This window comes from Sander vitreus, chromosome 4 (assembly GCF_031162955.1).
Source record: "Sander vitreus isolate 19-12246 chromosome 4, sanVit1, whole genome shotgun sequence".
NCBI lineage: Eukaryota > Metazoa > Chordata > Actinopteri > Perciformes > Percidae > Sander > Sander vitreus.
Genome location: NC_135858.1, coordinates 14212437 through 14239135, shown reverse-complemented (window position 1 = coordinate 14239135; position 26699 = coordinate 14212437). Strand labels below are relative to the sequence as shown.

General features: G+C 40.2%; 1 protein-coding gene across 10 annotated transcripts in view; it reads left to right on the top strand.

The window, feature by feature from the left end:
- ampd2a (adenosine monophosphate deaminase 2a) overlaps window positions 1-26699 on the top strand; it is a 38051-nt gene that overhangs the window by 2763 nt on the left and 8589 nt on the right. For 3 of the 10 annotated variants that reach the window (XM_078248491.1, XM_078248496.1, XM_078248498.1), the window contains exons 1-7: window positions 5261-5729; window positions 23055-23161; window positions 23529-23567; window positions 23680-23810; window positions 24433-24501; window positions 26094-26205; window positions 26316-26502. In XM_078248491.1, coding sequence (XP_078104617.1) covers window positions 5276-5729; window positions 23055-23161; window positions 23529-23567; window positions 23680-23810; window positions 24433-24501; window positions 26094-26205; window positions 26316-26502 — 1099 coding nt within the window. In that variant the 5' untranslated portion in view covers window positions 5261-5275. Of the gene's footprint in view, window positions 1-462; window positions 524-5260; window positions 5730-14729; window positions 14852-23054; window positions 23162-23528; window positions 23568-23679; window positions 23811-24432; window positions 24502-26093; window positions 26206-26315; window positions 26503-26699 lie in introns of those variants that run through there. The other 7 variants (XM_078248499.1, XM_078248502.1, XM_078248497.1 and 4 more) reach the window with 7 other exon arrangements.

Below are 26699 nucleotides of genomic sequence, written 5' to 3'. Positions count from 1 at the left end.
AGATGACTGGAAAGCAGGATATCCATGAGCCTTGTAGCTCACAGCGTAGAGGTGCTGTTACAGGTGATACATGTTTTTATTACAGGTGATACATGTTTTTGCCCTTGTGAGATCGAAACCACCTCGACACAATCTTGCAATCATATGTTCTTAAATTTCTTTTTTGTATGTGGTTGTGATGTAGTGCTCACTTATACCATCATATTCGCTGCAGTAGATCTGGGAAGCAATCTCAAAATCGGCAGTAATGTTTGTGATTGTGTGACGAATCTGGCGAGAGAGGCAGGCAACGACTGCTGCTGTTAGGTCAACACAACATACGGAAACCAGTTAGTTTGAAAACCAGTAGGGACACAACACCGGGTCTTCCCAGGTCTCCGTGTAACCGATAGCTAATCAGCTAGCTAGCTAACTTCGTTTTATCTATTGTCACTGTGCTCTGTTGCTGTGTGTTTTCTGCAGGACAGTTCCTGTCTTATACTACTGTCTACGTCTTCTAACAGCTGGTCCTCAATGTCAGATGGTAAGTCAGCAAGCAGTGACACAGTGCAAACATCTGTCAATGCCTACTTAGTTATGGTTAAGCTTACATAAAACACACCTCAGTGTTATTTTTAAATACAGGACGTTTAACCTAAAAGGTCTAAAGGCAACTGTTAACCTCCAACAGCTTAAAACGGCTTACATATGCTTCATGTCAGTAAGTCAGAGATCTTTCTTGGGCACTCTATTGTCTTTAGTCGCCTTGCAACAACGAAAGTGGAAGTCATCTTCGTTCAGTCATCTTCGTTCAGTCAAAGTACTGAAGTCATCTTCAGTTATATAGCCCAAAATCACAAATTAACCCCAAAGGGCTTTACAATTTGTACAACATATGACACCCTCTATTCTTTTAGACCCTTCCATCGATCGCATAAGAACAAACGGATAATAACTTGGTAGAAATAGTACATGTAGTTAAAGTACTAATATTTTAAGATAAATATGTTGAAAAGTACATAAGTAACATGCAAAAGTAGTGCTTTTGGAGAATACCATGGGTTACATTTATGGTCATTATGTATGACCAAGGTGGCAACCTAATGGTAACCATCCCATGACTACACCCTATGTATCCAATTCAGTGATGTTTATCAAAGTGGTGACTGGTTTTTGTTTGTAAAATTTCACAACAACAAAGATTACAGACAGGGCAAACTGAACTGGAATAGCAATAGCAAGGCACTGCAGATCAAAACAGTTGAGTACAGAACGAGGCCTAATCAAAAATCTCTTTTATAGTGAGTTAAACAAAAACAAGCTTAAAAATAAACAAGAAATATAAAATAAAAAATAAAAAGTGCTTAGTTCAGTTAAGTTATTGCAATAGTTACTATAAGTCCTGGTGATTAGCAGAAGCATTGCTATTAATATGAATATGCCATTGCTCTGTTTTGTAAAATACTTAAACAATCCAGGGTTTCCTTTTCTCACGTACAGGTTTGGCAACCTCAACCTTTTAAAAGTCCAATATGTAATATATTTACTGTAATAAATCCAAAAATGACCCCAATGCATCATCAGATATTAAGAAAACTTTTCAAGTTGAAATACTATCTTTTCTGACAACAACGCTAATGCCAGTATTTTCTCCTTTTGAAATTTCCGTTCCGTGACGGAATGTCTGTGTTTTGGCCTGTGTGTTGTTATCAACTGCCCAGTTTGACAGCCAGGCCGGGCTGCCAGATATATTGTAAAAACGTAAACCCAGCACGCTACAGCTGTAATGTTAGTACAGCCATGAAAGTAGCACTCAAACGAACGGGATCAATGGAGATAGATTATACCCAACCTAAAAAAAAACGGCATGTTTCTAACAGTTGCGTGACCAGAGACGTAACAAACCCCGGGTAAATATTGGAGATGTATTTGAAAGATAGAGACAGCTTAGAGCCTAAAAGGATGCAGAGTTGGCTAATTTCCTCCTGAACAGGTAAGCTTTAGCTTCAGGCTAATTTATCACGGCTACAAGGGACGGGCATTTTATGTAATTTGTGTACTCACATTGAATTATATAGCTAGAGTACCCAAGTTGGTTACTCGCAAAAACAATTGAGACACAGCCAGTAAAGTGATCCCGACTGGTCCTGGCTAATGTCTCCATGCTAACCCTGCTAACTGCTAACATTACCGGAAGACCATGTCAGGCGGGCCACGGCTGTTTACAACATGTAGCCTGTTCAGCGGCCGTAGCCGACAACGGTGTTATTTTAAGCTAAGAGAGGTGGGCTGTAAATCGGGAAGAGAGGACCTTGAGTTTACAGTGTGTTTAGCGATTGTTGCTGTAATTCTAAGCCAATAAAGTGTGTTCAGTCGGGTGGAGAGGACCATAAGGTAGTCTTATTTTTAGCGGTTCATACCGTAATTCTAAAGCTGAGGAAGTGTGTCTGGCAGGTGGAGAGGACGGCGAGGTTGTTGCGTTTTTAGCGGTTCCTACCGTAATTCTAAGCCGAAAAAGTGTGTCTGTCAGTAGGGTACAGAACTCCACATGAGCACGGGCTTTTATGACTGTCAATATAGCCAGCATCTAACGTTAGCTACGTTAGCTGAAATTAAGTCTGGCTATGTGAGACGAGCGTCTAGCAACATTGTTGTGGATGCTGCGGTCTCAGCCTGGCAACCTCCGTTAACTTCGAGTCTGGGGAGGAGGGGACGGGGGAGACGACTCTCTCCAGTATTTTGAATTTGTACTGCAGTAACTATTTTAAACACTAGCTGTCAGTATTACATATTGCACCTTTAACTGCAAAGTTTTAAATGTGAAAACATTTCCTATGAAAGGCTGTACACGGAAAGAGAGAAAACTGTTTTTTGGTGTATGCTTCTGCGGACAAAATGTTGAATTCCATGAGCTTTGCTCTGAAGGAGTGGGGGAAACCTCAAGCAGCCAGTGATATGCACAGTGGTCTCATTTTTAGCAAAAGGGTGTGCAGACAGACAGCTTAACCAAACAGAAGAGGCGAAGAGAAAACCAAAGAAGGAATAACAAGAGCCATCAGGCTAACATAATTGACAGCTGTTCCAGGTAAGACTTTGAGAATGTTAGACATTTGGTTTTTAGCAACATGTGTGACATATTCATGGGGGTAGTTAAGATTTATGTTTCAGACAAAAGTAGGCCCTTGTTTTTTTCCCTTGCTGCTGCTGCTGCTGTACCAGATGGTGAGCGTCAGCTCTCTCAAAAACTGGGTCAAAAACAGAAAAAAGCTGGAGACATCCAGAAACAAGATTTTTAAGCAAAGATAAACCTTGACTTTTTCCACTTTTGTCAGTTACCCACCATAATGTATCTTTGAAAGATGTTTTTGCCAAGCTCATTTGATAGAAAGGTTACATTTTAGTTATTTGATTCTGTTCTGCACAAGTCTGTTTTCAATAGTCAGGGCATAGTTTGAACTGGTTTGTGATATTTGTTTTTAGACTTATTCCACACTGATTTGAACAAAAATAACTTGTAGATTGTGTTTCACTTTTAGAGATCAGTATGCTAGGTTTTGAGGTTTGGTCTCAGGCACAGTTGTATTGTGAAATATCTGATCCACATTTCACCAGTTTCTTAATGTTTTAATTTATTCTAAATAAAAATTAAGCATTTTATTCAGAGTTGATCAAGTTCAGTCTGGACTGTAATACCAGAGGCCAGTTTACTTGCAAAAATGTTGAACATAACCCTCTAGTTGCAACGTCAATTTAATTGTATTCTGAAGAGTTTAAGTGTAATTAGAGGACAATGGTCGAGGAAACAGCAACAGTACAGTATATTCTAAGCTGTCTCTATACCTATAAGTGCAATCCCTGAAAACTGCTCTATTCTGAGTTGAAAAAGGAGGTTATGCTTCAACAATGGAGATTCTTGGTGGAGTGCTAAACCCAAAATCCAATAGGCATGTTCCAAAAAATTGAAGAAAAGGTAGCACAGCTCAGGAAAAAATGCTACCATTGCACTTTTTAATTAGGCTCACATCACAATAAATCAAGGCTGACTCATTTCAGCACAAAGCCTTCTTCTGTGCGTTTCAAATAGTCCATAATTCCATTCAGTGTTATACATACAATGGCAGAGTCACTACAGCTGGGAGTTGGGGCCTCATTATTCAACAACCAATCAAATTATCCCGTCCCATTGTTCTAAAAATACAGTAAAGCACAGGCGATTCAAACACCATCACATAGAATCTAACACAGTTCTACAGCACAACATTTCTGGCCATTGAGACCATATGTTGGTTTACATTAAAAATACATATTTAAAAAAGACTCAGCCTATACTGTTGTATGCAGCAGGTAAAAATGATCATACTTACTAAATTATCATTATTCTGCATTCAAATAATGGCAAAGCCCCTTAAGCCCCATTTATTGTTTATGCAAGTAAAATGTTTGTGGTGTAGTGTCTATAAAATTTGATAAACTGAAGCTGCTTGAAGAGCAACTGTGTAATAAACTGCATAAACTACATAACATTTTCATACCACTAGATGGGGATCTTCACTCTTTTTTTGGAACTCTCTTTGCTCTGACTACTCTGTCAAGTAGTCTGTCTTACCAGATGCACATCCGCGCGTCGGTCCCTCCCACTCCCCTATTAGTACAACCATTTTGTGAGGAAAAAAGGGGTGAATCTCTCACAAATTGCAACATAAAATCCTCAAGCATTAAGTGTCAATAAAGCAAAGTTCTGGTAACAAAACAACAAACAGCTTTATTTGTTTTACTCTCTTAGGTTGGCTGCGTTGTGGAAGCTTGTGTGGTAACTACACTTTAAATAAAAGTGTGTAATAATAATTAATGTTTCCAAACTACAGGAACCATGTGAGAGAAAGTTGTGTGCATACCTTTTACAGTCTATGGTGCATACGGTACTTGTCACAGGTTGCATTACTACATGTAGCCTTGCTGTGCATTGGTTGTTGTCACTATTTTTATTACATCATGTCATCATTTGGCTGTCTGACTCCCCTCAGAATTTTCCAGCAGTGAAGATTGAGAGTTCACTAGTGAGCTCACACACTAAGCTGTGCTTATCCACTTAGACCAATCTGTATTTTTTTGTCACTTTCCATTCAACTGGATCTGGTTTTAATACACATTCTCATGATATCCAGTGTATCTAATTGCTATTTTTAGATAAATGGAAAAACTTTTGTCCTTCACTCACCTTGGTACTCAACTGGCAGGGTTTTTGTCGATCTCCGTGCTTGCTGGCTGTCATGCTAGCTACAAACTTTGATCTGCAATGCCCTCCTCTATGGCTGTTTTTCCCTGCATCGGCTGCAAGAAGCTCATTCCCTGGTTGCTAGGGCAACCAAGAAGGATGGCCCCCAGCAGGAGCTGGGGAAGCCTTGGGCTGCTTTTCAGCTTGTCGCTTTGCGGAACGCCTGCTGACCTGCTGCTGGCTAGAAGGAGGAGCCAACTCTGCAGAGGAGCTTCCTCCGGCCCAGTATGGGTCCTGCTGCCCTGCTGCCCCACCATGAGACAGAGCTCCAGCGTTGGTGCTAGTGCTCCTCTCTCCCTCTGCTGGCCACTGCACAGCTCTGACTCACTCAGCTCCAGTAGTAACAGGAGCACAGGCGGCAAGATGTCATCCTCTTCCTCCTCCTCCTCCTCCTCCAACAACGATGGACAAGGGAAGCCTAAACCTAAATCCCCCTTTCGCAAGAGGGGGAGCCTGCAGAGCACCACCAGCCCTGGTGAGTGTGGGTCTGACGGGTCCCATAGAATGAGTGAACTCTCTCAGCTCTTACGTTAATGTGGAGTCAGAAAATTACACAGATGCTTGTGCAGTGGCTTTTAAGAATGCATGTGGCTCAACAGTAGCAATAAGGAAGGAAAGGGAGTTTCCAGAGGTGGAAACTGTAGTCAGTGCTTAGTTTTGTTTTGTATCTCTTGTTGTTACATTGGTGTAATTTGTTTAAAGCTTTTTTTTATTTAGCATTCAGCATGCATACTGCTTTGGGTGGAACTGTGATGCAAAACTATTTTAGCCAAACTAGGGCTGCAACTGAGTTAATCTATTGGATCATTTATTTTTATTAATCATTAATCAAAATATGGACAAAAGCACATAGCATGTTCTCAGAGCTGCAAGCCCTGGTATTGGTGATGCATGGCTCAAGAAATGCTAGGCATTTCAATTACAATATGTTACATTCAAGCCATTGCAAATGAGTTGATACAAAGCTAATTAAGCTTAGCAGCTCCACAAAACTCTGTATTTCTCAGTATGCCTATGTTTACAAAATGGTGTAGTCCGGCGACATTCGTGTGTAGCAGCTCGAGTGATGCGTTTTACGTCACCGCTAAGAAAGAACAACCGCAGCGTTCAGCGTTGGAGACGAAGAGGAAATAAAAATAACAAGATAATTACCTCTTCTGAAGAGTTCATCTGTTTTTTTTAATCTTCCAAGTCCTTGATTTGACGGGATAAATGTTACTAGCAACTGCGTAGAGGAGGGGGGTGGGGGTGGTGTACGATCACCGAACACTTGCGTCATGTGGATGCGCCGAACAGTGTTGTTATTACTTAAAATTCCTAATGGGGGAGACAGAAATTACGCACTATAGCTTTAAATTGTTGTTGATTAGTTTTGTCAATCGACTCATCAATTGTTCAGCAAATCTTGTCAGCTCTAAACTAGACAATGGTTTTGACTGCTCTGTAATTGACACTCTAATGTTAGTACGTTAATAAATACCATGCAATAAATAATATTATAATACAGCTAAACCTAAAATATGGATCTGAGTCTGCTTTTACTGATTCAACTGTAATATTGTGCATGCCGAAGAAAGAACACACTATTGCGCTATAGTAACCGCCTTTTGAGTGTTTCCCATAGATAGCTGTCATGTGGGTTGCCCGCCCAAATAGATATGCACCCATTATTATGTTGATTATTTCTTCCCCAGTGTTGACCAACTAACTGAACAGTGTAAAACACTGTAACAAAGATATTATTTCTAAACATTAATTGTACTTGTTTGAATGTCGAATGTTGGAGATAAACCTTTTTAAAAGGTGGCAGTTTATGAAGGTTGAAGGTATATTTGGATAATTCTTGCACTGTAAAGGGATGCCCACCCCTTAATGGGCCCCTTTGCCCTCCCCTTGTAGCCACAACAGGTTATCATGGGTCTACTGGCTTCTCCTTATCTCATTAGCTTGGGTTAGACAGAGCAGTGGGATCGTTTTGTGTTGCAACTGCACCTCTCTCATCATCACAACAAAATATTACAAAATTTAGGAAATTAAGTTTCCTAATTCCTATTTGGGTGTCCTTTATTCAATGGTATTCTATCAATAATATATTAGTAGTATATGACATTTTAATAGGACTTTTTCACCACAGGCTTGTATCCCTGGTACATTGTGGTATTATAATTAACTGTAGTGTCAATTCACAAGGTATGCGTAGGAGTTTCATTAACTTTTTAGTGTGATGGGATACAGGCCACATGATCGTAGCTCAGTGATTACCTTTGAAGTTGATGCTAACTGGTCTCTTTGGGGAGAAACTAAAAGGTTAGATCAGCAATGTATCTATGAGGCAATTAAATGTTAAAATTGATTTAATTTGAAGCTACTTCCTCAGTGTGCCATAGCACAGAACAAATGTTGAGTGTTTGGAGGGATGCTGCAGCCGATCTCAAGCAGTAACTCACGTTGACACACACACACACACACACACACACACACATACACATACACATATACACATACACATACACATATACACACACACACACACACACACACACTCTACTGTATTTGCTGAGGAAGCCTGCCTTTGCTGCAGTAATAAATAACTTAGAGGTCTCTCCATCCATGCAGTTATTTAAGTCCTCTCAATTAGCCGCTTGGCTGAGCCCTCTGCACTCCCAGTCTGTCATAAGAGCCACATGTAGGCCACCCATTATAGCACTTCCATCTGACCACACCAGTCTGTTAGCATTCATGATGCCAAATTACTGCTGCAGAAAAAGCTGCTGCAGCTTGAGCAGTAGGTGTTCAATCCATGTCATAAACTGAAGCCTTCAGTGTTTCCTATGTTACTTCTTATAGCAACCTTTAGAAATAGCACCACTATACGGCATCTTTCCTTTTAAGAATCTTGGCAGTTAAGTTTAGTTTTTTTTAGGGCTGTCAATCGATTAAAATTTTTTTAAAAAGGGTACTAAACAACAGTTGGTGACATTAAAGAACAGCTTGTTTATTGCCAAGGCCATATGGTCAAAATTAAATGATTTAATAATAATGTATAACAATAACAATAACTTATTTCACTAGTAAATTGCTGTTGAACGACAAAAACAACAACCAGATAGGAAAAGGACATTTACAATAACTTCAAATGCACCACGAGGCTGTAGTTTACCAGTTTCATTGAACCGTCCGTGTTGTTTCTCCGACGGCAGCTGCAGATTGTTACATCCCGGTGTTGAAGCCTCTACAGTAAAACACAGTCACACTTTACACCGTTTAGCGTTAGCTGTCAGCATTTTAACCGTGTTTAATCCAGCTACTACCTAGCGGTAGGCTAACGTTAGCTGCTGTTGAGTATTGTGTCAACTAGCGTCACATGCAGCGGTGTTTGTGTTTCCTGTAACGTCTGTTTCAGAGCAGCAGAGAGAAGCGCAGACATATCAGTTCCACCAGATTTTCGTCTCTATGCAAACGTCAATATGGAATGGATTAATCTGCGTTAATTTTTTTTAACGCTTTATTTTTTCTCAGATTAATTAATCAAAATTAACGCGTTATTTTGACAGCCCTAGTTTTTTTAAGTACATTCTTATCTCCTGCACATTTAGAATGGTTATCTTATATAAGTGTTGCTGTTGATTTGCTGGTGGAAACATTGATTACTCTGTATTCTCAGTGCAGGAATCTGTCTCTGGCTGCAGGCTGCTCTCTCCCACTGGACCTTCATTGCATCACATGAAGCAGAATATGTAATGTCCTAGCTTTGTAGCCAAAGCTATATGACGTGATGTATAGAGGCTATTAGAGTATCTGGCAGAGAGGTGGAGGGAATTCCTCTCTCCAGCATGAGTCACTTCTGCGCTTTCTGTTGTCATCTGATCTCATTCAGAGGTTCTTACCTTGATCTTTACTAATTTACTGGCCTATAACTTGACACTACCCTCTGTACCTTCTATCTGTAGGCTGTCGTCTAGCTTGTCAGATTATGTTTAAATATATTTTCTTTGTTTCTTTTAAATTGTGTTGTCAACTCAACCACATTTGCAAAGTAGTCCTCCCTGCCTCATACCATAATTATTCTCTGTGGATTTCTGTGCTCTGTATGGTGCTGGATAATGTAAACAGAATGTAGAGGGTCTCTGGCATGTACATTTGGATACAAAGTCTATTAGAAAACAGCTCCACGATAGCCTGAATGCGTGCTACTTGCTATACATCTGCTCCATGCTGCAGATACTGGTTACTGTGCTCCCTCTACCACCCCAGCCTCCCCTGTTCTGGTTGATCATTTATCAGAAATACTGTTCCCCTCATGGCATGTCTCTGTGGGCTTATCTTGCATTCATGTGTGTTCTGTATCTCATGACTTGCCTAGTCATGTGGGCTCTGTTCCGTTACCCCTAGGGAGCTTTCCATACTAAATCATTATTACACTGCCTTGTTGAATACCAGGTTCTGATTGGTCAATCACGCCATTCACACAGACAACAGACAGTTGCCATGGACGGAGTTCTGATCATAGAAAATCAATAATAATAAATAATAATAATGATAATAATAATAATAAATCAATATTTGTGCGCCTATGGAGCTCATACCGCTGATCAGATCACAAAGGGAGAGAGAGGGCAGAGGAATCAGTCCAAAACAACAGTCTTGCATCACCCTGTCAGGATTCTAATTTACATATGTGGCAACAACGTGTAGATTGTTGCTCTATGGACCTTAACCTGCACAATCGGCCTGTCCACCTCACTCCACCGCCAACCCCTCTGGCCCCGCAGTAGACAGAAACTTCTGAGACCCTGCCCAGGGCCCCATAATATTTGTGTTTGTGGGTGTTAAGGAATATTGTGTTCCCTACTCCTGCTGAAGAGGTGTCTGATGTATTTCTTCACTACTGAGAGATAAAGCAGAACCTAAGTGCCACTGCACAATTTACATTTATTTATATTATTAAACTTTAAAATTTACATCAATGAGGGAACCAGTGAAGACACATTTGGGACTAAGAGCAACTGAAAGGTATGACAATTATTGACTTTTGTATCAGAAGTTAATACATTATGTGCAAACCCAGTTAGGCATATATTTTATATTGGGACTTTATTTTTGGTAAAATGTGTGAACATTTTCTGTGAACTGCTTAATAAGTACAGTTCTGCATTTTTTAATTTCACCACTAGAGGGAGTCTCTGGCACAAAAGTGCTTTGTAAAGTCAGTCCATCAGTTTTAAACAAGTGGCTGGTTGTCCGGTCTCAGGTCTTTGGCTGCTCTGCAGTGAGAGATGAGTGAGGACCACTTTGTTCTGTGTTTGCGTGGAACATTCCAGGGTTTTCTTCTGATATAAATAGCCCATTTGCTTCCCATGTAACAGAGGAAGTGTGTCAGTTCTGGAAAAGGGATTTTGGAGGACCAGGAACCAAGGCCTCAAAAATTGTAATACCAACAGGTGGGCCTATTGTTGCTTGGGGCGAGTAGATAACCAGCAGAGCCACAATATCTGTCTTTTAGTGTCACCACAACACAAACACACACAACTCAACATGCCATTGGACACACCATGTCTCACTGGGGTGATTTGCAGGCTGACAGACGATGCTTGTGTACACAAGGTTATGATGGGTTGTATTTCATTGCTGAGGTACAGTTAAGCATGCTGCTTTGGTCTGTCTCTGCCCTCAGCATGGCTTCTGATGAAGATCCGTTTTCATTTAATCCACCTCATTGATCACAGATGATCCAGTGTCAGCTGATGTTTGGTCCCTGACTGGCTTTTTATTGTCCTGTGACCTCAAAGAGTCATCGCTCGCCCACCACTTCCCTGGTCACTTAATGATCTCCACTAATGCATTGTGAAAAGATGCAAACACCCACACAGTTTCTCAACACACTGATCACAGTTCACTGATCATCAGTGAGCTCTAAGAGTAAATCACTCATTCTAGGACAGTGGGGTGAGATGTGGGCTATGAATCAATAGATAATATAAATTGTCACTTGTCAGCTTCTCAAATATGTATATCAATGTAAATGTAATATCTTTAGGTCTTAAACTGTTGGTCAGACAAAACAAGACATTTTAAGATGTCACCTTGGGCTCTGAGAAAACAATTAATCAATTACTTAACAGACTCTGTAGACTATCTAGCATCTATAGAATTCTGTGATCACAGTTTTACCAAACAAGACTGTATATCAAAGCAAGAATGATGAGTGTGATAGTCTACATCAGGGGTGTCAAACTCAACTTTACCAAAGGCCACACTGGAAAATGAGAATCGCATCAAGGGCCAGACATGTATAGTTTATTGACATGATTTTATTAAATCTAAACAGTCAAATATCTTTGACTGTATTATTGCATGTCTCATATAGCTTTCTCACTTACAGTTTGGTCGACATGAAGCCCTAAAAAAGTCATAGAATTTAGCAAAACAATGATTCCATTTTTTTTTTTTTTTTTTTTAACAACAACCTGTTTCACAGGCCTGAATATACAAACTGACCGGTTGTTTGGAAATTTCTTAAAGTCTCAATATCAGAAATCTGCCAAATTTGGCTTTGAGTGTAGCGTAATTATAGTTTGAAAACAGTTTCCCGTCTTTTTGGTTTGGCGCACAACTATGTGGGCAAAAATGTGTTGTGAACCTAAATTGATATGCGGGCTGGATCAAAATTTGCGAGGGGCTGGATTTGGCCCACGGGCCTTGAGTTGACAAGTTCTTAGAAACAGGTCGTGTAATCAGAAGCTATCTCTGTGAAGCAACACCCTTATTATTGGCTTCGGCTTTGATCCCTGACACACCTTTGGTCTCAGGAATGGGATATTAACCTCTCAATGTCCGAGCAGTACCAAGTACAGTGTGCTACATGTTGACAGTGTCAAGTGACACAGTGCTTCTCTCTTCTATATTCAGATATGGTGAGAGCTGCACTGAGAGGTGGCAAGAGGTTTGGTGACCGGACAGGGCTCTGGATAATCACAGAATTAAAGGGGTGGGAATGTGCGTGTCTGTTTATTTTGAAGTGTGTGACTGTCCGTGTGTATATGCAGCGTATGTGTGTTTGCATGTGTATACGGGAGTATACAGGCAGTGTCTTTGTGTATTTGCACATGATGGGCTGCAGGGAGGCTTTATTGTTTTGAGAAGTTTTCTGATGGACTCGGGAAAAGAGATACACAGCATCAGTCTGAATGCTGGAAAGCCATGAGTATTTTGTGGAATATTTGTCCTGTTTTATTCATGGGAATTTCTTTGCAGGGTTAGTATTAGGTTTGCTTGACAAGGGTAAAAAAAAAAAAAAAGGAGTCAGAAAAACACGCCAATCTCAGGCTGCTTTCCAGAAATATTTAAAGAAAGAAAGTGGACATGTATATTGTCTGGATTTTTGCAGCAAATCTCTCAGCTTGATCTGATTTTATTGTTGTAAGCAAGTAATGTCATCAATGGCAAAACATTTACTCCTCATCATCATTTACCCTAAACAAGGGATGCCATTTCAGTTTTCAAGCTCAGAACAGAAAGTCAAAGAAAAACAATTGCCTCAAGCTAGCACAAGTTCACAGACCTTCACGTGGAAAAATTCTTAATGATCTTTGCTCTGAGTGTTGCTTTGAAAATTCACTAAACATCCATCCATCCATCTTCATCCGCTTATCCGGGGTCGGGTCGCGGGGGTAGCAGCTCCAGCAGGGGACCCCAAACTTCCCTTTCCCGGGCCACATTAACCAGCTCCGACTGGGGGATCCCGAGGCGTTCCCAGGCCAGGTTGGAGATATAATCCCTCCACCTAGTCCTGGGTCTCCCCCGAGGCCTCCTCCCAGCTGGACGTGCCTGGAACACCTCCCTAGCTTTGAAAATTCACTAAACAGGGAATTTGAAAAAGAAGCGTTTGCAGATTTCTTGTACATGAAATGAAATACAGCAGACAGGCCTTCCCTTGTGCTGCACAGGAGTCATGTGAGAGAGAGGAAGGAAACATCCTCCTGGCATTATGTGGTCTATGCAGGGAAGCAACATGGCATGCTGCATGTAAATGAGCTCACTTGCATGTACACACAATCATATACTCATACTTGTGCTCAGTCATACGAATATCAACCTCACAAACGCAAGTAATCGTACTTCAGACATTGAATTTAAACATCTGACGATCACATAAAAATGATTAACATCATAAAAAAATGTAGTTAAGTCTATTTTGCTGCACGTTGCATGGATGCATCAACCCAGAATCATCAACAGCAAGCAGAAAAAAAACGATCCGCACATAATAACATTAAAATATTAAAGGTGCAATATGTAATACTGACAGCTAGTGTTACTAGTGTAAAATAGTTACTGCAGTACAAATTCAAAATACTGGAGAGAGTCGTCTTCCCCCGCCAACTCAGCGTCCTTTTAGGCTCTAAGCTGTCTCCATCTTTCAAATACATCTCCAATATTTACCAGGGGTTTGTAACGTCTCTGGTCATGCAACTGTTAGAAACATGCCAGGGTTTTTTAGGTCGGGTAGAATCTATCTCCGTTGATCCTGTTTGTTCATTTGTTTGCTGCTTTCATGGCCGTACTAACGTTACAGCTGTAGCGCACTGAGTTTACATTTTTACAATATATCTGGCAACCCGGCCTGGCTGTCAAACTGGGCAGTTGATAACAACACACAGGCCAAAACACAAACAGACATTCCGTCACGGAACGGAAATTTCAAAAGGAGAAAATACTGGCATTGGCATGTTTCCTTAATATCTGATGACACATTGGGGTCATTTTTGGATTTATTACAGTAAATATATTACATATTGGACCTTTTAAGTCACAGCAATAAGCCATTTAAAACCAACGACTATATTACAGTGCTGAAGTATTGGTAACTACAGGAGGCAAATTAATTAAGTGATTATATGACACATACTAAGGAATGTTGTTGCTGCACATGTGTTCATGTGCAACAGAACATGCCTTTAATGGACATGTAATAATTGTTTTATATAAATACTGGTATTCATAACATGATTTAAAGGTTTGCAGTCATGAGGTGATGGAAGTGGTGCATCATGAATAAGAGGTGGGAGGTAGAGAAGAAATGGGAGTGGCCAGAGATGCAGGGCCTCCTTCATTTTACAGCACAATAGAGGCTGAAGTGGTTCACCCCGGTCCCTCCTCTTTTCTGCCATGTGGTATGTTCTAAATCAGTATTTAAATCCGGGATCTTGGAGGCTGTTCATGCACTGAAAACCGGTGTAATCCAGGAAGCAGCTGAGAGACGGAGGCAGAGAGAGAGAATCAGAGCAAGGAAAAAAAACTTGCTTCACCAACACACTGGAGGTGGCGACAGTTAAGCTACAACAGGAGAAGTAAAGAAAAGAGAAAAGGAGGGGATTGTGTGATCCTGGTGTTAGAGCAGCTTGTGTTTAGGAAAGAGCGTATCCTGTCTCTCCCTTCTCTCTCTTTGCTGTCATTCTCTCCTCCACTGTGCCAGCGGGGGGAGGGTGCATCGGCCGTCCCAGGCCTAGTTACATGTCCCAGCATCCCAAGAGCTCAGACAAGGCCACTGCAACCGTAACGGAGACTGTGAGAACAGGACAAGACAGGGAGATAGAGGTACTGTAACCTTTGCTGCTTAATGATAAACATTATCATATACTGTAGAGCCTGTTAATGTGAATGTGAATACTGTGTTACTAGAAGTTACAGCAGTTCTGTGTGAGGCATGGTACTTATCACTCCTGAAATACTGCACAAGCAAGCTCATAATGACAGATGAGGTGTCAGTAAACACAGTTGCTGTGTACTGGAATAAGCTGAAGTAGAAAACAGTGGGAGGAAATATAGAAGTGAGGGGAGGATTTTCTTAAGGTGGAAGAGAAAAATACGTCATGCATCTGTTAGCTCGGTCTGTTGCTATTGTGCAGATATTTGGAAAGCTTGATGTGTGCCATAGTTTATTGCATAGTCTGGTTCTTGCAGATAGTGAACATTTGGGACATCTAGTCCCTGCTGCTGTTGCTGTAATAATGCCCAGTGGATTGATCACTAAGGTCCTTGTGAGTGTGCCAACATGAACAAAACATACAGCATAAGGTACACGGTCTACAAGAAAGGCAGTCGCAGCAGACATACAGTTGCTGACAAGGTGCCAGCGAAGCTGGAACAAAATAAATATCTTATTTAGAACTGCATCTTCATCAACACTGTATTCTACAGGCAGTTTGTATGAGCAGACAGATACTGTAAACTGCTGGGGTCTCAGTTTTAAAAGCATCTATTTTGTGTGTTGGTGTATGTGATGGCAATGACAAGTGACTTATCCATCTCCTCTTAAAGGCTGTTTATGTTATAGAAAGCTGCGGAGTAGCAGGTAAAGGCAGGGTTGGTTACTATTTACAATATACAGTATACTTTTTTATATATTTTTTTGAAATGGTCTTTACTCCCTGACAGCAATAAATAACGTATGGGCTCTGAAAAGATCTGTCATCTGTGGCTACTGTAATCCTGTGAAAACACCTACCGATCACTGCCTCGCGGTCCGCTTTGAAAGAACCAATGAAATGCGAGCCTGAGCTCAATGCGCGTCATTGTTGAATTGCTAACCGTAGTCATGTTTGTTCGAAACATTCAGTATGATAATATTGGGTGTTTGCTTACCGGTGAATGAGACGTGAAGTGAAATTGCGATCCTTTTTCCGCTCTGCTCTGAAGCAGCGGTGCTCATGCAGCTCTGTGGGTCGGAGCAGGGGGAGGGGTTAGACGGAGCACTAAGTAGATGCTACTTTCAAATCTTGCTAGCTTTTTAACATTACCAACCCTGCCTTTTAAGGTAAATTTCTCCTTCCACTGTACTGACAATTATCTTGGTTTTTCTGCATGCATTGAAATGTATTTTTGTCTTGTGTTTTTCTTTAAAAGAAAACACAAACTGTTTACACAGTGAATTTGTATAAGCCATGTTTGTTACCAGGGAACTTGATCCCTAGTATTGATAATATATTTTCGAGACGAAGACCTGAAGGAGTTTATCATCTGTAGTTGCTAAGGAACAAGTGTGTGTCATCACTCTTCCTCCCAGGAAATAAAGTAAAATATCTTTCTAAACATTAAAGCCACAATCGCAATAGACCAAAAAGTAAATTAAAACAATTACTTTGGGACACTGGCATATTTTTATGCCATCAACCGTTTCTCTCATTCTAAGATGCCCATCATGCATTGCTGCAACGTGACATCCCTGACTTTTAGTGCTGTACACATAGACTGTATAATAATAATAATGGACAAACTGCCCGGGCCTGAAAAGTGAAGCCAATCAGATGTCCTGCATTCTATCTAATTTCCAGCAGGGGGCGACTCCCTCGGTTGCAAAAAGAGAGACCCATGGGAGAATGACCCAGTTCTTTTTTTTTTGGGGGGGGGGGCATTTTCAGCCTTTATTTTGATATGACAGCAGAAGACATGAAAGGGAAGAGAGAGGGGGGAATGACATGCAGCAAAGGGCCGCAGGTCGGAGTCTAACCCGGGCCTGCTGCGTCAAGGAGCAAACACCCACACATGGGCGCCCGCTCCACCAACTGAGCTATCCGGGCGCCCGAATGACCCAGTTGTGACATGATTTATTATCTCAATAAACATTTTCATAATGAGTTCATGGCCCCAATCGCTACTTTCAAGCCTTCTCAAATACAGCATGATGATAATCAGTCAGGGGGGGCCCAGGGGATTTTATCAGAATACAGCATAGAAAATCTGTTTAGGAATATAGGAAATATTGGATAGGATAGAACAACACAATGTAATTTTGCTAAATTAAACACATCACATTCATTATTAATTTCACTTGTTTTTATTTTCAACAAATAAAGCATCAGGGGGGGGACGCAATCATATTTCAGGGGGCTGGGTGCCAAGTAAGGCTGGGCAATATTTAAATATTAAAGGGGTGGTTCAGAATTTTGGACATAGGACCTCATTTCAAAGTTAGCCAGTGTGTTATTTATCAGTGGAAACCGTTTTCAACACGTTTCATCCAGTCCTTCCAGTTGCAGAGTTTGCTGGTGCTAGGCTAGCACAAGTCAACAGTAACTGCTAGCCTTCCATTAAAAACAGTCTTACCCACTCCACAGTACACCCGAGGCAAATACATTATAACGCCAGACTATCGATGTAAATGTCTGTGTTGATAGAATAATGTTAGAAATAAAACTACCCTTGCATCGCAATAGTTATACTTTGTTCCCTGTAGTTGGTGGTAGGCTACAGCAGCGGCGGACTGATATTACCTAGGCTACAGAGGAAGCCGGCTTCCATGAAGAAAGAAAGCTAGAGTAGCGCAAGAAGCCGCAGTTGGTTCCTTTCTGGATCTCGCAATGGATGTGGAAACTTTGTGGTGCCCATCTGTAGCGTTTATTTTTACAATTTGTAAATGCACACTGAATCACCATGTTGCCTAGTCCTTAGTTTCCAGTCCAATGCTTCAATACCAATGTTCTAGGCTACTACTAGGTGTCCCAACTGGAGTGCGCTTCTCTGTTTACTTTTCAGCACAGTACTACTAACTGGAGCAAAGTAAAATTCCGCCGCTGCTGAGAAACTAGTCCCTCAAAATGTAATGCGATCATTGAGATTCAAGGGTAGTTTTATTTCTAACATTATTCTGTCAACACAGACATTTACATCGATAGTCTGGCGTTATAATGTATTTGCCTCGGGTGTACTGTGGAGTGGGTAAGAGCACCAGCGAACTCTGCAACTGGAAGGACTGGATGAAACGTGTTGAAAACGGTCTCCACTGATAAATAACACACTGGCTAACTTGGAAATGAGGTCCTATGTCCAAAATTCTGAACCACCCCTTTAATTGTGTATTGATTTATATCAGAATCATCACCATTAGTACCTTTATTGTTCTACAACTTTCTACTGTATTGTCAAAGCTAATCTTGTAGAGGAAACTATAATCAATAAGTATTAAAATTAGGTTTTGAAGTTGAGCTTTTGACACACATATGAAGTCTGGTGTCATGCGATGTGTAAAAGTGGAACCCAATTTGAACTGGATTTTATTGTATGTAATTTTGAATGCATTTGCCATATTGTGATATATTGTTTTTAATTGTGATAATGATATCAGCTATGTTGCCATACTTGTCGCCATATTCCGTTTTTCTTCATTTAATCCAATTTTTTTAGACCATCTTGGCTCTGGCCCAGCCTGGACCACTGGAGGCAGAGCTCCCACACCTACATTTTACTGTTGGACAGAGGGTCATGTGGGCACTTGGCTGCCTGTTGCTGCAGGAAAAAACACATATTTGCTATTAATCCACAGCATTTAATTAAAGGGCATGATACTGGTATGGATGCAGTCAAATTTCAATTTCAAGAGACTGGCACCAGTTGTGCAAAAAATCAAGTAAGAACAAAGTAAGATATTGCGGCCAGTTTGCTGTTATTAGACAGACAGTGCTAGACACGCCACTGAATTCATGGAGGTAAACAAGAAAGGAGAGGAAAACTGTCATTGTTTGTTCAGGACAATAGTTAATTTCTTCCTAGAGCTATAGTTACCTTCACTTTTGTAAAAAAAAGCACATCTGCTAAACAGTTGATGCACAATAAAATGACAATTTTCTATGAGAGTTGACTCCTTGTCACTTAATGAAGCCAACAGAGGACCAGCCCCCTAACATGTTGATATCTGAGTGAATAGGAGACCCATCAATTATCTATGTTGTCTTGCATTCTTTTTTTTGGGGGGGCATTTTTAGGCCTTTCTGACAGGACAGCTGAAGAAATGAAAGGGGAGAGAGAGGGGGAATGACATACAGCAAAGGGCCGCAGGTCAGAGTCGAACCCGGGCCCACTGCGTCGAGGAGTAAACCTGAGCTATCCGGGCGCCCGTTGTCTTGCATTCTGAACTAAATCGAGCATTGCCAGACCACAATGAAAAAAGGGAATTGTAGGCTGGCATTGTGAGGTTGCATGTAAGAAGTAGATTTAAAATAAAAGAATACTTTTCTCATTATTTCTTTGAGACATGAACTGGTTAAATTGTCCAACATGTAATTGGCTCTAGTAACATTTCGGGGCAAAGAATAGAGCAAGGAGTGCCACAACATGTTCACTGTTCCTTTGGTATTTGTATCCAGCACAGTGTGCCTAATGAGTTGAAATCTAGCCAAATGTATTCACCGAAAGGGCAGGAACCTTGGGTCTTGTTATTTTACTCAAGACGGCCTCTTTTGACATTTGAGAATAATGTAGTTGTCTAACAACCGGGTCAGATTCCAGCGCAATGTGACACAGTTTATAATTTGGTGATTTAATCAGTAAGCATACACATACAGTATATAATTACTTATACTCCTTCTCTGTAATTGATATGCTCATCAATTACAGAGTATAGAATACATGTAGAACAATGTGGGGCTTATGGAACATAGTTTGTTGCATACAAAGTAGTTTTTTATTGTCAAAATACACTTAACTTCATATACCAAATAGAAGTTGTCAAATTGATATAGATTAATCTGGTTATGGAATATTTTCAAGAACATTACTGTACAATGTTTTGTTTGACTACTTTACTATATGATGCTGACTGACTAGTCTGCTGCTACTTTTGGCCTGAGGGACTGGAAGGACTATTAATCCTTATAAAGCAGAGGCAGCTCCACATATTTCTAGATGACTGTCTTTCTGGTAGGGTTCAAAAGAACAGGTGGGTAGTAAAGAAAGCTGAGATGGAGAGCTTTATCAGTATTACTCACTGGTCTAAGACATTTACTCACAATGGCTACTTAAAGATAGAAGGATTGAAGCATTTAATTCTAACATAGATAAGACACCCTCACACAGTAAACTGTGTGTTTGAAGTGAGGCTAGGGCCTGGGTTTATTGGCCAGCCTGTGTGGCAAAACACAATTGCATGCAATTCTGTACAGTGGTTTGAAACACACAATGCAAAAGTGTGTATGTCAAGGCTTTACAAAAATACTGCCAAAAAAGGGAAATTAGTGTGTTTTGTCCAATGTTGATCCACACACTCTTTTCCAAATGAGTCACACATATTGTCAACACAGGCATCTACACAGTCTACATCTAAAGTGTTTCTTATGGTTGGACTCCATCATGGCCCAGAGATCAAAGACATTTATCTTTATTGACTGTGTTAAATTAAGTTTTAGACACACTAACACTTTGAAGACAAAATAACAGGACCCTCATTTACATGTCTAGTTGCTATTTGGACTTTTTAAATGATCCATTAACTGACTGAATCATACAGGCCTTTATGGTTTATTAATCTTTCTTGAAGTCTCCCATCATAAACTTGCTAGTGCTTCTCTTGTTTTGATCCCCTAGTGTGGTTGTGTTTACTTGTAAAGATGTGTGTAGAGGGTTTGTGCTCCCTCCAGGCAAGTCAGTTTTATTTATATAGCCCAATATCACAAATTGCATCCAATCACGATCATTTACCTCAAGGGGCTTTACAATCTGTACAACATACAACACGCTCAATCCTTAGACCCTAGACCTTTACTGCCATGATGTCACTGGTATAAATAGAGTTGGGGTGCTGGATTAAGAGTCATCTGTGGTGGACAGGCCAAGGGATTACATGGATACTATATTGGGGATGACTCTGTTTGTGTGCCTGTATATTTGAAGTCATCTGTTTGTCATGTGAAAATGGGCATGTCTTAATATGCATTCCACACATGTGTACACTCTGCATATAATCTGATAAATTGGCCAGGGTTATGTTAGTTTATCGCAGACCTATTTGCATAGATGTATATGTAGACCATGTTGATAGCAAGAAATGTCAGTACCTATATGACAAATGCATGTTAGAGGTAATTTAGAAAGTTATGTTGTGTTTATGTAATAATTTTGTAAAAACTCATTGATATCTACCTCAAAAATTCTGTATTTGTTGGGTTATGCTGTACACATGTATGTTCAAACACTCTTGTATGTCCTTAAGCAATGAGCATATGATTGTCAGCAGATCGTGGCAAGGCTGAAACTCACATCCTTTAAAACCTCTTTGTGCAATATGGACATGTTTTACATTGTCATGCTACTATTAGTATACTGGGGAGAGTTAGCTTCTGTCCATTCCAAACTCCACAGCCTTGGAGGCAGACAGCAGACTGCAAAGACTAATTGGGACAGGCCAGACACAGTACAACCAATGGCAACCAATTACAGAGGAGAGTGAACACACCACTCCCAAAGCCATAGACTTATTATGAGTGAGTGAATTACTGTGTGTGCACATAACTATGGTAATCTTCAAAGTATGGTTCTCTTTAAGTGAATGGCTTGGCTATATTTAGAACGTACACAAGAATCAGTGAATTTGCTGTTCCTCTGTGTCCCTCAGTCTTTGGAGACAAAGGTTTTTTTGTCTTTTGGTAGTTTTCCCCTCTTGACTTTGGTTTAGTCTGGAGTGGAGCAGGCGTCATCTGTTTTCAGCAGGTCTAGAGTGGGAAAGGCCCCTCTGTGTCATTCTCAGATGTGTGTATGCTTGTGTCAGTGTGTACAGGTGGGTTAGGGTAGTTCTTTTTCAAGTGTGTGTGCATACCCGTGTGGGATTGAAGTGACACAGTATATATTGGTACAGCTGTCTTTCCTTAAACTGGCTTCTGTTCTTGAACATAATACAAGGATTTTCATGCTGTCACTGTCACCGGAGCTTCATAGGTAAACATGGTTATGCCCTATTTGCATTTGTTTAACTTCTGGCTGACTGTTTGCAACTGATGTTTTTTCTTTCTTTAGTGTGTATATAAAAGAAAAAACTGGCTAATGTGTCCATGTAGCCGAAGGAAGGAAACAAAGGAAGTTCTTGGCCAAAGATTTCTCAATCTTGAAACCACTTGATAACCTATCTTTGGTTGTGTCCTGTGAGATCAGTTAATGTGTTACAGCAACTTCTGTAATAACTGGTGTATATTGACTGATTTTCTAGTTTTAGCAGTTGTTTGTATTAGCTGTTTGTCCAAAGTCTAGGTAAATCCTTTTCTGTCAGAGCTGTTTCAGTAGTAAACATGTACATCGTAAACTACAGCCCTTATCAATCCAACAATCAATCTTCAGCACACACAACAGTATTTTGTTAGCCTGTACTAACCTGGTAACATTCATATGGCTCTTTTCCCTAGACAATATGCTTCGTAGTGGAAATATTGCATTAGTCAACTGGAGGTACTGTTACTTTACTCATATTTTACATAAGCAAATATATCTGGGTGATTACCTTAATAAAAGAAACATAGCTTAGTAAAAGTTGCTGTGTTACTTTACAGAAAAGAGACAACATTGTTGCATGTGATCTTTCAGAGTTCAAGATGGATTTTTTAAATTCATTGTGTGGCTCCAGATGCAGAAAACTAAACCATGTAACTATCTCTGGTCAAAGGAAACCTCCTCAAATTATACACTATTCAGTAGACACTGTAAAAGTGTTTTTACTTTGCTGAAATTTTACATAGCTAAGAAAATATGCATAGATTACAGAAAAATGTACTTAGATAACTGCTCAAGTTACTTTATTTTACAAATGACAGCAGTGTTACATTACTTATTTTTCTAAATAAATAAAATTAGTTCAAATGCCTGAGGCAGACCCCTTCCTTCCGTTTTTTTCAGCCTTTTGCCTGTTTATGGCTGTTTTATGATCGAATGATGGCACACGTGTAGACGTTACTGTGCTTGTGTTCAAAAGGCTCAGTTTTTGCACTTTGTTTTTCCATGTGTTTCTATCACATACTGTAACTCTGTCTCTGTCTGCCTACAGACCTGTGTAGTGCATCTGGTCCTAAGCCCCAGAGATCGGTTTCTCTCTCACACTACACAATTGACCTGCGAACATCCATGGAAGAAAAGTACAAAGAGATTGCTGAGGTAAGAATTCAAAGCCACACCGATTACATTAGTTCTTTTAGGTACAGCTTATCTGAATATTCAGATAATTTAATCAGCTATTACTGGCATTTGTTAGAATATGGAATTTGCCAGTTATTTGAATATAGGATGGACAGTTTGAAAATCTTCTAAACCTTAATAGTGAACCAATTAATAACTGTATAGTGTCTCGCTGGCCTTTGCCTGGGTAATAAATTCAGCTTTAGCTTTTGATGATTTACTGAATGAACCCACAAGTAATAAACTGCCTGCCTGTAAAATCAAGAATATTGCCTTACAATTGTGCAATAACATTAGAAACTATGTCACATGTTCATCAAAGCTTTCTTATTTTGATCCACACTAGTTCAATATCTTCCTTGGCATTTCATGGCTTTATTTGAAGGTAAATGAAGCAGGTGATTTTGTGTGAGCCTCAGAGTCCATAAGTGCATGGATGTTGAACGTGTTTTCCTGTTTTATGACACCATAAATGGTATAAATTATGTTTGCACAAGGAGCTGTTCACACGCAGCATGGCAGAGAGCGAGATGCGAAGCGCTCCTTATGAGTTCCCAGAGGACAGCCCCATCGAACAGCTGGAAGAGCGGCGGCACCGCCTAGAGAGGCAAATCAGCCAGGACATTAAGTGAGGAAATGCACAAACAAACACAAACAAACATCGCACACACAAAGCCAGTTAAATAAACTATTAACAGTATCTCAGACAGACAGAGCTCTCCCCTCCCCCACCTTTTACACACACTCTTGCTTTTACCCATGTATGTCATGCTTATCAGCTTCCACTATGCCAGTTTGTGGGCTAACTAACCCCCAGCAATCAGCTGACTGGGCTAGCCAGCACCGTGTTCAATCTTTTATAAGGAGATGGTTTCTGTCTTGGTTGCCAGGGTTCACCCTATCTGTACCACTAAGCCGATCGTTTGGGTAGTTATCTGACACGCCACCCTGCAAGCCCCTGTTTAACAATTAGGGTGTACCACTTTTAACGGATGATTTTTTTTCTGTTTGTGCAAATCTCCTTGATCATTTATTACCTAATATGCTTTGTATGCGTGTATATATATATATTTATATATGTGTGTGTGTGTGAGAGAGATGGTGCTTGTTTGAGTGTGTGTTCATGTGTGTGTTTGTGCATATGTCTGGTCTCTCTCCCTTTGTGTGCATAATTTCTTCTCACTACCTCTGGTGCCCATCTGCCCTCTGCCTTGCCCAAACTATTCTGCACCACTGCATATCACCCCAAGGCTTGAGCCAGAGATCTTGCTCCGTGCCAAACAAGACTTCATGAAAATCGACAGTGCTGCAGACCTAGAGTGAGTGAGATCTGCTATAGTTTTTGTGTTTTGTTTAGTGATTTTCTCTTTGGTTGTTTATTTTCTTTAAGTTTATCTATTTTTTACTTGTTTTCTTAGAATGGCATGGCAACTATGTACCTGAATGTTTTATTATTTATCATTACTATACAGTCCTTCCAGATAAATGCAGAGTTTTTTTTGTGATTGTTGCGGGCAAAAATCCTTGATTATGCGGCACATTTTCTTAAAAAATGTGATGGAATATGCGGGATATTTATGCAATTTTATGCGATGAAATTGCGGGAACTTGCAAAAACTGCAGTTTCATCATGGCTTCATCGCGGGGTTTGCAGCTTTTCGATGATGTTCACGTCGCGTAATTACGTCACTTCATATTGTTCCCATGGCAACAGGGGAAAATGGCTGCTCTTGCGTGAAGTAAACGCAACATTTTTCAACTTTCTGCTAAGATATATGTGACTTATGTGGATTATGAAATCATGCAAGCCCTGCATATTTTGCGCGGAAATCGGCAATTTATGTGGCAATTTATGCGGCAAAAGTGCGGCAAAAATGCGGCCCCCGCATAAATATGTGGACTTTGGCTGATTATGCATTGAATTATGCGAGCGTATAATCGTGTTTTTCTGGAGGGACTGACTATATACATATTAATGTCTAGTACTAGTCTAGACCTCTGGACTTTACTTTATCTTCAGAACCACTGACAGATTATCAGCATAATGAGATGGACCACATCTTTCCCCTGCTGGTGACTTGATAGATGTACAAATGGGTACCTTGTTCTTCTGCTGTCTACTCTCTATAAAGACAAAACTCACTTTAGTTTAAAGGTCTAAAGTCTGTATTAGCATTTTCTGTTGATTTTGATTTGACTTCCTCTGTTTTCTTGGTAATGAACTCTCCTGTGAATCCCTAGAAATTCTTACAGTCCTGGTTATTGGGCAGATCTGTAGGTTGTATTCTAAACTATTGTTTATAATATAGATACATTGACATCTCACTAGCTGTTACCCTATGTGTGACGTGGGTTTGATATCGTGCTGCAAGAAGTTTGTCTCACCAAGACCCCAAGAACTGAACCACTGAAATCCTGTGGACAGAATTAAAGAATGATGTTCAATCTTCTGCATTCAATCTCCAGTGCCTGAAATAATCTGCTGGACAGAACTGTCAACCTTAATGTGTGCAAAGCTGACCAATCAATCAGTCACAGCTTATAATATTTCTACAAATGACTGAATATGGGTCTGAATGTCTATTTAAATGAGAAAATTGGATTTGTTTTGTTTAGAAAAACAAATAAAAACAATCCCCTTGTTGGTTATGGAGTGTTGCATGTTGATTAAAGTAAAAGGGATCTGAATACTTTCCAAACCAATTGTTTCAAACCATTAACTGAAATAATGGTGGTTGCTGCCATTACAACTTTATAAAACCAATAGTATCTGGATTATCTTCTCCTTCATTTACTTTTCTGCTCTTGCTTATATCCACGTGTTTCCATCTCTGTGTGTATTTATCTGTTCTGCCTCTGTCTAGCTTTCTCTTGTTTTAAACTCTCCTTTTCTCTGTCTGCATCAATTAAGGTTTTTGAACGAGATGAGTGTGGACTCTGTTGATGATGGCTTTAGGGAGAGGAAAATGCCAATGGAGAAAGAGTACCAGCGGGTCTCAATATCTGGAGAGGAAAAGTGCGGGGTGAGGAGCTTTTTTTTTCCATATGATTTTTATGTTTTCATCAGCAATTAAACTTAAACTCCAGTAAGGTAAATTCCCGTTTTTATTACTGTGTATTGATATCTTCCCAGGTGCCCTTCACTGACCTGGTAGATGCTGCAAAGTGTGTGGTGAAGGCATTATTTATCCGGGAGAAGTACATAAAGCGATCCATGCAGTCCTTTTGTAAGACCACAGCTAACACCCTAGAGGACCTCGGGATGAAGCCTCTGGATCTGGCAGACTATGACGATATAGCAGAGACCCCTGTAGATGCTGGTATATCATGCACACACCAAACATATTCTTATATATTAGACTCCACAGAGATGACTTGTATCCATAGACTGTAAACATGAGCTTGTATCTCGCAAGGAGGCAGTAATGGCCGAGCTATACACTTTGAAACTGTAGACAAGATGAGGTGACAGAGAGCATTTTTGGTTACTCCAAAATACAGCCTTTAGTTAGACTGC